At 46.6% G+C, this 12015-nt stretch overlaps 1 protein-coding gene across 1 annotated transcript; it reads left to right on the forward strand.

Annotated features, from left to right (window-relative positions):
• The first annotated feature begins 428 nt into the window (after nucleotides 1-428).
• Nucleotides 429-2895, forward strand: LOC109776396 (uncharacterized). The gene is made up of 4 exons (XM_020335037.3): nucleotides 429-1107; nucleotides 1304-1374; nucleotides 2251-2451; nucleotides 2857-2895. Exons 1-4 carry the CDS (start codon nucleotides 429-431, stop codon nucleotides 2893-2895), a joined length of 990 nt encoding a protein of 329 aa, XP_020190626.3.
• The last annotated feature ends 9120 nt before the right edge of the window (nucleotides 2896-12015 follow it).

Raw genomic sequence — 12015 nt, forward strand, 5'->3', positions numbered from 1 at the left:
GGGGTCTTCCAACCCATGGTCCTCCCTAGCCATGCTGGTGAGTCACTTGTTGGTCGAAACATATAGGAGCAACGAACAAGAAACCAGCTCTGATTAATCTGTTTTCCATGCATGCCAAATTAATCAATGCAGGAGGATGGAGACGATCAGATCAGCAAGCTGCCCGACGAGGTTCTGGTCAACATCGTCAGCCGCCTCGATGACATCGCCGACTCCGCGCGGACCGGCGTCCTGTCCACGCGGTGGAGGCGGATCCCCGCTATGCTCCCAAGCATCGTCATGTCGGTCGATTCCTTCAAGCCGAAGCACCACCGCAGACGGGAGTTGGGACACGGGTACGCAGATCGGGCCAAAGCCGACATGATCGAAGCAGCTCGGGCCAAAACCGCCATGATCGGATCAGCTCGGGCCAATGCCGTCATGAACTCATGATCGAAGCAGCCAAGAGCATACTCGGAGGAAATAAGGCCAGAAGCCTGTACGCCATCGACGTCCTTCGCCTGGAGTTCTACCTGGCGGACGACTCCGTCTCCATTGGCCGGGCCGTCGCCGACGCCATGGCGACGGGCAAGGTCGGTCTGGCCGAGTTCACGATCTTGACCAAGAAGGAGATCTGGCAATGCAGCAAGTGGGATCTGCTGGCCCACGGGAGGCAGCTCCGGTTGTTAGTCGGCACTTATCCGAGCGCATTCGGCGGTCTTGCACGCCTCAAGCTGCAAAATCTGAGGCTACCTGATATATCAGACGGCTTGCCCAAGATCTTGAGCACGTGCAAGCGGCTCGAGTACCTCAGACTGTACAACTGCGACGCGGGGCACATGTCGCTGCTGCAGGTGGAGCACCCGCGGCTCGGCGAGCTCAAGATCGTCGACTGCGACTTCGAGAGGGTGGAGCTCAAGTGGCTGCCGGAGCTCGCGCTGCTCATCGTTTCCCGCTGGATCTCTCCGCATGACCCGGTGTCTTTCGGCCATGTCCCGCTGTTCAGGAGCATGAGCATGGCTAATACTTGTCTTACTGACCACAAGGTGCTCAGTCTGAGTGAGCTCCTCGGCGAAGCCGCCATAAACCAACTACGTTTGGACCTTCAAAGCGAAAAGGTTGGTGAAGGTGATTGATGCGATGCATGCATGTACTACCATGAGGTTCATCTTTACGGATCTTTACGCAGATTTGGTTAGCACATATTCTGCATTAATCTTGATCGATGTTTTCCAGATTTGGGTTAAGCATGAAGATCCAGATCGATAAACTACGGCGGGTGTTTCAGGAACTACACGAACTGTTCATTTGGTTAACATTTCAGAAGAATGTGACTTGACTTGGACAATGTTCATTCTGCTTGGTGCACCTTCGCTCAAGGAGCTATGTATCACGGTAATGTCTTAATTTGCGAATATCCATTAATTTCTGGGCCCGGGCTCATCTGCATCAGGTGAACGGTAAATTTAAACAAATACTAACAAAAATATATAAATCCAATTTTTTTCATGGAAAATGTTTCAGTGCGTGAGCTCCATGTGAGTTTTCAGCGCGTTCGGTCATCTGAGTAGGTCTCAGCAAAACAAACAAAATTGATACAAACAGTACATGAATAGTAAATTGTTTCACCGACCCCAAATTTGTCTTTTTTGCTGAGAGCTATTCAGATGTCCAAATGCACTGAAAAATTGTACGGATCTCACGCATTGAAACAGCTTCCATGATTTCTTTAGGAGTTTTTTTAATTTTTCTACTATTGTTTTCTATTTTACTGTTCATGGCGGGAGCAGATGAGCTTGGGAGCCAATCGTCGCTCTCCTTAATTTGTACCTTTATAATCTTCAAATCTCTTTTGTTTCCACTACATGGATGGTCACATCATGTTTTAAAGTTGCAATGTGTGCAATCTCATTTAGAAGCTTAAGCTTTCTAGACCAACTTGTACTCCCTCTATTCCAAAATGTAGTGCATATTTTTGTTTTTCAAAGGTAAAACAATTCTATGCTTGACCAAGTTTAAGGAAACTATATCAACATCCACAATACAAAATTAGTATTATTATATTCATTATGTATTTTTATATTTATCAATTTAGCATTTTAGATGTTGATATTTTATTCTAGAAACTTTGTCAAACATAGATATGTTTGACTTTTAGAAATCTAATACGCACTACATTAAGGAATGGAGATAGTTATACTTAAGTATATAATTTGGAAAAACTGTTTTCTTCTTACCAAATCAAAAAAAAAATTGTCCTATCAAATGCAGGTGCGGGATCATTTATGTGAAATGTTTACGGATCCGGGGGAGAGGAAGAACTACTCTTTTAGCAAGGAGAAGAAGAACAAGGGATTAGAGCTCGACGCACAATTTGCATCTGGATTCAAGCACAACAAGCTGGCCGTGCTCAGGATCTATGGGTTTCAGTCAGAAGAGAAGTTCATTAGCTACATTTGGAGTGTCATGGAAGTATCCGTGGGTCTCGAAAACGTATACCTTTATGACATGAAAGTGTGCGGGAGATGCCACCTCATGATTCGAAAGTCATCCAGATACCCATGGAAACCAAGGCACAAAATTGCACCCGCAAACAAAATCAAGCGGATGCGCTCGTCCGTGAAGGTTCACTCCTGCCGAATTCGGAAGATTGTTAGTGTTGACATGCTCTTTTGCCTTAAAAGCGAGATTGTTATTACACAATTAAGTTGTCCTTTTGATGCATTGCATGGTGGCTGGCAGTAGAATTATGTTGCACGAGTAACTCTTTTTGGGAGCGTGACATAGTACTACATTTCCCTTTGAGATAGTTTTTGTGACCCCTCTAAAATTATTTTAGAGGTTTAGCTCTTTTACAGTATTGTGATACTTCTAAAGCATGCATACGAGTACCCTGATAGTTCTGGTAAAGGTTAAGCGCTTCATTTCTCAAAGAACATAAGAAGGTTTTGTACTTTACCAAAATATGGTTATACTCCCTCTGTCCGGAAATACTTGTCCTAGAAATGAATAAAATGGATGTATCTATAACTAAAATAAGTCTAGATACAATCATTTCGAGGACAAGTATTTCCGGACGGAGGGAGTACCATTTTGCTTAAAGATTTCCATGCCAACTAATCAGATGTCACAATATCTCTAGTTCTTGCTCTAAACTTTAACTCATCAAATAACCCTGTGAAATAGCAACCCCTTGAATTTTAGGGAGTTAAAAGTTTGTACATCTAATCCTTTCCCTATTATTTAACTCTAAATCCAAACTAGTAGTCTGAAATATAACCAATTAGTTGTCTGAAATATAACCTTTCATCAAGAAAAAGAAGAAGAAGTTGGAGCTAATTAGAATGCCCACCAACCTTCCGTTAGCTTCTTGGGCCATCTTCAATGCAAGACGTCAAGATAGACACTTAGGGAAATAAAACAAGTCTTGTAAATTCAAAAACCCATCCAAGCACTCTAAGGAAACCGGCCGCGTCACACATTGTTGCATCTCATACGTAAAAACTGCACAAGCGCTCGATTCCTTTTATTGCGTCGATGCCATACTTGACATCAGGATTGGATGGCCCAACTACCCATCAACCAAAAAATCAATCCTGGCACCCTGCGCTATCTCACAGCATTGTAGATTGCCATATAAAGCCGGCATGCATGCATTTTTTTCTCTCGATAAAGGGCAATTTTATTATCTCAAAATATAGCATCAACCGGATACAAAGCATTATGAGTAACACCCGGCCTCTGCATAACTAAGATGCACACAGCCAAATCCAGAAGTCTGACAAAAATCATGAAATAAAAAATGACAAATCGGCAACAGTAGAGTCCTTTAGACCGACACTATGCCTATGTCGAAGAGGGTGGTGGATCGATCCGTAGGTTATGCTGCCACCCATGTTGGGAAAAAACCTCCGTAGCCACCTGCTCCAATCGCGTACACATCGCCATGAACAGCGGTTGGTACTCCGGCTGTTGTAGCATAGACCACGTACGTAGCGAGTGCGTACACTGTAAATAACCTGTAGAGGAGAAGCATTTTTGTCATTAAAAACCAAATCATTTCTACATAGCCAAAGCGACCAAATTAAGGCATACACTCCCACCCTTAGTAGTGTTTTGAATCTATTTGTAATACGGTCCAACCTATGACCAAAAATATTGGCCACACTTGTGGGCGGATACAAATTTGACGCTATTTGGATGACTGGCCACGTAGAACGTGCAAACTTGCATTGGAAAGAGAGGTGTTTGATTGTCTCGTCATGAGTACAAAAAGAACACTTCTTACTCCCTCGCCAGTTGCGCCGTGCGAGGTTGTCTTTGGTTAACACAACTCCCCTACGGAGATACCACATGAAGATTTTCACTTTTAGTGGAATTTTAGACTTCCAAATTTTCTTATTATTACTTGCTGGTACCTCAGAATGCGTGAGTGCACGGTACATAGAGTCTACTATGAAAGACCCTGATGTAGTAAGGTTTCAGCGAAACACATCCCGACCTTGTGTCAGGTTAATCGAATCCAGCCGGGATAAAAGATTATGCCATGACACAAGCCGGGGGCCAATCAAATCCCGCCTGAACAAAATATTCGTCGGGGAAGAACCGAGCACGTGTGCAATAGTATTATTCTTATCGCGAGTGATGTTATATAAGGCTGGATATTGTTCTCTGAGACTGGCATTGCCTAGCCAGATGTCTTCCCAGAAACGAATCTCCGACCCGTCCTTTATCGTGAAAGATCAAAAGCGAAAGAGATGTTTCTTTGCCGCCATTAGGCCAGCCCAAAAGTGCGAGTCGCCAGGTTTCCAATACGTCTGGGATACCGCCTTTTGGCCTAGATACTTGTTGTGCAACATGGTTTGCCAAACACCATCCTCGGTAAGAAGTTTAAATAACCATTTACTGAGAAGGGCCTCATTCTTGACCTACAGGTCATGAATTCCAAGGCCACCTTGGTCTTTAGGCCTACAAACCACGCTCCATTTGGCCAGCCTGTAATTTTTCTTTTCACCGTCTCCTTGCCAAAAGAATCTGGATCTAAAGTAGTCCAGTCTTTGCAGGACCCCTTTTGGGAGTTGAAAGAAAGAAAGCATATAGAGAACCATATTTGTGCGGACGGAGTTACCAGCTGACCAACAACTGAGAGTAGTTTTCCTTTCCAACTGCTCAATTGTTTCTCTAGACGCTCCTCCACATGCTTCCACTCCGCAATGGTGAGACGCCAATAATGAACCGGTATTCCCAGATATTTAATCGGGAATTGGCGAAGTGCGCAACCAAACAGGTCAGCATAATCGGCCGCCGCCTCAACGGCTTCTCCAAGGCAGAACAATTCGTTTTTATGAAAGTTAATTTTGAGGCCCGGCATTTGCTCAAACGCTGAAAGCAATAGCTTCAGGTTTCGAGCTTTGTCTACGTCATGTTCCATAAAAAGAATTGTGTCATTGGCATATTGCAAAATAGAGAGGCCACCATCCACAAGGTGTGGCACTACTCCCGCAATCTGTCCATCCTGCTTGGCGCGCTCAATCAGAATAGCCGGCATGTCAGCAACAATGTTAAATAACATTGGGGACATGGGGTCACCCTGTCGTAGTCCTTTTTTTGTCTGAAACTAATGACCTACATCATCATTGACTTTGATGGCCACACTACCTCCAGTTACAAAATTTTGGATCCACTTGCACCATTTATCGGAGAAACCTTTCATCCTTAGGGCCTGTTGGAGAAAAGACCACTTGACCTTGTCATAGGCTTTTTCAAAGTCAATTTTGAATACCACTCCACTCATGTTTTTTCGGTGCATCTCGTGGACGTTCTCATGAAGGATAACTACACCATCTAGTATATTCCTTCCTTGCATGAAGGCCGTTTGAGATGGCCGGACAACATGGTCAGTTATCAAGTTTAACCCATTCGTAGCTACTTTGGTGACAATCTTGAAACTGACATTAAGGAGGCATATGGGCCTGAACTACGGCTTTCTTAATTTTTGGCAAGAAAACAATCTCGCCAAAATTTAGCCTAAATAGGTCAAGTTGATCGCCATGAAGACACTTAAACAACTCCAGAAGGTTAGCCTTGATGATATCCCAGATATTCTGATAAAATTCTACGGGAAAACCATCAGGGCCTGGAGCTTTGTTGTGTTCCATTTGAAACACCGCCGCTCTCACCTCCTCTTTCGAGAAAGGTGCCGTGAGGATATTGTTCTCTTCCACCGTGACTTGTGAAAGATCATCTATTCGGGCCTCGTCAAGGGTGACATTCCCTTCATCTGGCGCCCCGAAAAGAGATTTGTAGTAGTTGGTGATATACTTTTTGAGCTCCTCCTGACCCTCGATCCGCCCCTCATCCTGTTGGAGACTATGAATACATTTCTTTCTATGTCGACCATAGGCGACCAATCGGAAATATTTTGTATTACTATCTCCCATTAGGATGAAGTCAGCTTTGGACCTCTGGTAGTATTTGATCTCCTCTTCGCGCAATAGACGGGCAACCTTCTCATTAGATTGATTTTTCAATTCAATCTCTTGTTGAGATAAGGTACGTGTCTCTGTAAATTTATCGAGGTCATCAATGATGGTACAGAGGCACCGCTTTTCTTTTTTGTACAATCCGATGGTGTGTTTAGCCCAATCAGAGAGGTGTTGCCTCATGGCCCTTATTTTATAATTCCATCTTTGAATCGGTGTACGACCAACGGCGGGCCTCTCCCAAACACTCTTTATTATGTCTACAAAACCATCCCGATGCAACCATGCCAATTCAAATTTGAAAGGGTGACGGGCAGAATGGCTCGTAGAATTAGAATCAAGAATGATTGGTGCATGATCCGATAATGCCTCGATTCGCTCTAGGGCTCGCACGGTTACCATAGGAAATTTAAGCTCCCATTCGGTATCCATGAGTACCCTATCGAGCTTCTCATACGTCGGCACAGAACGGTTATTAGCCCAAGTGAACTGCCGCCCCGTCATACGGGCCTCCCGAAGATCCAAACTGTCAATCACAACATTGAAAAAGAAAGGACAATGAGTGTTGAAGCGGTCATTATTTTTTCTTCCTGGTACCTAAGGATATTAAAATCCCCTCCAATAAGCATTGGGTACGGGTTATCCTTAGCCAGGTTCACTAGTTAACGGAGAAAGCTGATTTACGCTCATCTTGGGCAGCCCCATAGACTGCGACCAGGCTCCATGTAAAATTATCAACCCTATTTCATAGGTGAAATTTGATATGAAAATCACCAGTCGAAAAAGCCAACAAGTCCATGGTCGTGGTCTGTATTCCAAGAAGTATTCCTCCAGACCTTCCACGAGCTGGTAGACTATGCTATGTGTAGTCGAAAGCACCTGATAGGTGATCGAGGACGTGTGGGCGAAAGTCACATTTACCAGCCTCGGAAATTGCCACAAAATCCAATTCGTGTTCTCGCACACAATCACCGATGTGTTTATGTTTAGCCAAGTCTGAAAGACCTATGCTATTCCAAAACATGCCTCTCATGAGAAAACTCGAATTGGTGTGGAACTTTTGGCCTTCTTGGGCGGTTTTTGTTTCTTTTTAGAGGAGTGCGATTTAGGTTTCCGCGAAGACACTGTGAAGTCACAAAACATTGACCCAGGTCTTGCATCATCTAATCCCACCTCGGTAACCTCACCAACCAAGTGGGAGATTAGCGGACTATCATATTTGGCATCCGCTTCATCATCGTCCTCAATTTCGGGGTTTGGTAGGGCGTTATTACACTTCAGAGAAACTTTTAAACGGTCAATCTCCATGTATTTAAGTGCCCCAACCAACAGATTAATTTCATTATTGTTCTTTCCCATAGATACACCAACATTCTTTAAGCTACTAGTAATACGAGTATCTGAAAAAGAAATAAAAGATTGAGCATATGAGGTACCTGGCGTGGGTTCCAAATTCCTCAAGGCCTGGCGACGCATTGCCTTCCCAAGGGAGTGCTCATCAGTCGCAGAGGAATCATCAGCAGCAAGGGAGTGACGGTTACTACGTCGAAGAGGCGTGGTCATGCCACCAAACATAGTACCCATCAACGTCGACAGAGTAGCGGTTGGCGTAGACTTTAACGATGGCGGAGGTGTTTGTACAGTCCCAGCGGTCGGTGAGGATGAACGAGGTGCTGAGCCCAGTGAAACCACGGGGACAGCCGCACGAGCCGGTGGTGTGGCTGGTACGGTGGCGTCGTCAAGGATTCCGTCCTGCCAACCGGAGTAGGATGAGCTGAGGGCGCAGCTGGAGGCTCGTCGGGACCCACGACCGGCTCTATTCGCGCTGAAGCCATGGCAGAAGCATGCGCTGCAGCTGCATGCAGCGTCGGGGCAGCAACATCTAGCTGCTTGAGCGCCAGGCTCGTGTGGGTGACTGGGCCACTCTCGGCGAGTGGTCCATGGCGCATGCAGCCAAGAGCCATAGGCCGGCCCTGATCCACAACCGCTGCCTGTATGGCACATGCAGCCGTGGACCGCGCCTGGTCCACTTCATTCACGTGAGCAGCAGCAGCTATGGGCAGTCCCGTCCCGTTGGTGCCACAATCACGTCCGTCCGGCCGGCCGAACAGCCCGGTTCCACTGCATGTACTGATCTCTGTACGGACTTTATATGAGCCGCTGAACTAGTTTGAGCATCCGACGTCGTATTCTCACCGACAACTTGGACATTTTTAGACCTTTTGCTAGCATCTTTGTCAGACATATCCTCATCATGGTTAGCGGAGTATTTAACAAAAGACTACCACATTTCATGAAACAGTGCCTACAAACTACCACTTTACAAATTTGTGCCGAAAACTATCACTTTTTCACTAATTTTTGACTAAAAACTACCATGTCGGGAAAGTGCCCGATTCGCCTCTTCTAAACGCCTTTCTGACATGATTGGCCCACCTGTCAGCATCAATCTTCTTCCTCCTCCTCCTCCCTCTCTCTCTGGCATTTCCTCAAACACCTCATGTGCACTCCGCCCCGGCGAAGCATGCGACGGCGGCCAGCAGATGGAAGCCCAGCGTCCTGGACGACGAGCCCTGGGCGACGAGGTCGCTGAGCCTCACCACCTGGCTGCTCCCGGTCACCAGAGCCTTCCTCTCCTCCACCTCCTCATCCGGCGCCAGCGCGCGCGCGCACAAGCAGCCGCAGCCGGTGCCGGCTCCCACGCACGCGGCGGAGCAGTCCAGCACCCTGCCCCCATGCGCCATAGCCGCAGCCTCGCCTCTAGCCTCTCTCAAATTCACCGCAGCCTCGCCATTGAATTGATCTCTCTCCTTTTCACGGATTAATGGCAGGAGCTAGTCATGGCCGCCGCCGCGCCCGGGCTCGAGCTCAGCCATGGTCGCTCCCGGCCACGCTTGCTGCTCCTGGTACTCCTTGCCGCCCGCGCCGACTGCTCCCTGCTACTCCTTGCCACCCGCGCCCGGGCTCGAGCTCAGCCATGGTCGCGCACGAACGCGCTTGCCGCTCCTGCTACTCCTTGCAGCCCGCGCCGGCTGCTCCCTGCTGCTCCTTGTCGCCCGCGCCTGCTGCTATTCCTTGCCGGCCGCCGTTGCTGCTGCTCCTTGCCTTGTCGGCCGGCGCCGAGGGGTGCACCGCCGTCGTGCTCCGGGGTGCATCGCCGCGCTCTGGCCAGAGGAGCGCCGCCGCGTGCAATGGAGGGGCGCACCGCCGCCCTGCTGGAGGTCGTGCTCCGGCTAGAGGGGGCGAAGGAGGAGGAGAGGGTCGGCCGGGAGTTGGATGGGCCAGCCACCAGCTGCGCGTGTTCTCGCTCGCCGGCAACTACCTCGCCGGCGAGCTCCCGGCCGTGGGGCACGAAGACGAGGTGTTTGTTGAAATGCCTAAGAGAGATATAGGAGGAGCAAGAAGATAGACACTGACGTGTGGGCCTAACTAGTCAGAAACACGTTTAAAAGAGCCGAATCAGGCTCTTTTCAGACTTGGTAGTTTTTAGTCAAGGATTAGTGAGAAAATGATAGTTTTTGGCACAAATTTGTAAACTGGTAGTTTATAGGCACGGTTCCACGGATTGTGGTAGTTTTTTGTTAAATACTCTGGTTAGTGCCGTCCTCATGGCCATCATCACGATTTTCCCACATTCGTGGGATAAAGTCAAGATCCGGGACGTAGTCCTCCTCCTCCAGACAAACTGAAGCGGATATCCATTAAGTTTAACATAGACATCCGAGGAGACCGAAGCATCAACAGATCCATCCTCTTTGGAGATAATATTCAAAGAATGTACAGCCACCCGAATTCGCACAATACCATTAAAAATGGGGGAGAATTTCACTTCCCCGGCCTCTGCACCAACCAGGGATGCATACGGCCATTTTAGTATGAGTACCAAGATAAACATGGTCCTTAGAATTTTTTAAATGAGTATCAAGATATTTTTTGATGAGTGGTTTCACCACACACCAAATTTGATCCTCAATAAATGGGGAAAAAACCCTGTGCATCACCTATCAATTCTAAGAACTGAACTCGGGTCGTTAGGCTGCACAACCGCATGCCCAACCACCGAGCCAAGGCTCTCTTTGCAAAGCCGGCATGCATGCATAACTGCCCACCAACCACCTTCCATTCGCGCCACCATTATAAAACCCACTGCATACATGGCAGCCTCTTATCTTTGCATGTAGTCTTCTTACCCACCATAGCTTTCTTTACCAAGCCTACTCAAGGAAATCAATATCATATAGTATATATATCTACACTAGTAGTACCAATCTGATATTGGATAAGTGTGCGTTGGGAATGAGAGGTGTTCGGAAAGATATCCTTTGATGAGGCTTGCCTACCGGTTTCCTTACTTGTTGTGGTATTAGTGTGGAGGGTGACCAAAGTTTTTGGAAAGACATCCTCCGTGCAGGCTGAACTTCTGATTCGCCCACGTCTTGTATTTTTTTATGTGGATTGCCCGCGCCATGTAGTGAACTAGTGATACCGATTAGTTTTCCTATGTATAGAATGCGTGCAAGAGTGTGACCATTATCTGGAAAATACCGGTGTGTTCGAATAGGAGCAACATTTAATCACAAAGCCTGTCCATGTGTCTTCTCGTTATCATCCCGCATTAAACTCACCTCTTTCCATCTTTCCATTTTCTCCCCATTACACCCCGTGTTGGGCACATCATTTTCCATATCTGAATTTTCTCTCCAATTACATTAGTGAGCACACAATTGCACGGCGATTTATAGCTATGTAGGGAACTAGTGCGAGTTTTTCGATAGTGAGGCAATTGCCACGAAGGTGCGAGATCTTGCAGATGATCTCACCATGTTAGGTCGGGGAGGTGTCACATTAGGCAAAGCTCCATGTGGAGCGTGGCTTCTGATAGAAGCACAAGATCCGGCTGTCTGCGGACTGAAATCGACGCGCCAACTTCTTTGACGACGTCAAGCACCATTCCTGATATATTGAGGGGTGGAAAAAGGACAAATAATGGGGATGTTTTTACATTAAAGCACTTGTGTACCTTCAATTTGATATCCGCAACAATATTTAATGCAAATCATATCACAGACTACATAACACTCATTAGAGATATGTAGAATACTATGAGACGGGATTTCACTATGTGGTAGCTATAGATTAGAGTGGTGATATGTATCACTCTCATTGCGAACGATACAGCTGGGCCAGCCATGCCGCTCTTCATGGGCTAACTCACGAAGCTCCTGCTCGGTTCGTTCGCTCGTTTCAGTTTTCTCTGCTCGCCCCTCTATTGGTGCATATAAAATCACTCGTCCTCTACTACTGACAGAGTATTTTATTTGTTTAAAAAAAATCATGAAATAAGAAAAATGTGAATTTAAATATGTTCATAAATTTCAAAAAAATGCACGTGATAATGTGCATCTCTTTTGTCACCATGTCGTTTTGGCCGTTGAAACTTGCGAAACAACACATAGGCATGTTGAAGGCTGAAACAGGGGATGTTTGACATTGTCACCAGGCTGAGGGGGCTCTATCGAAAGCTGTTTATTTAGGTAGTAAAAAAACAAGAAAT

This window comes from Aegilops tauschii, chromosome 3, assembly GCF_002575655.3.
Source record: "Aegilops tauschii subsp. strangulata cultivar AL8/78 chromosome 3, Aet v6.0, whole genome shotgun sequence".
Classification (NCBI taxonomy): domain Eukaryota; kingdom Viridiplantae; phylum Streptophyta; class Magnoliopsida; order Poales; family Poaceae; genus Aegilops; species Aegilops tauschii.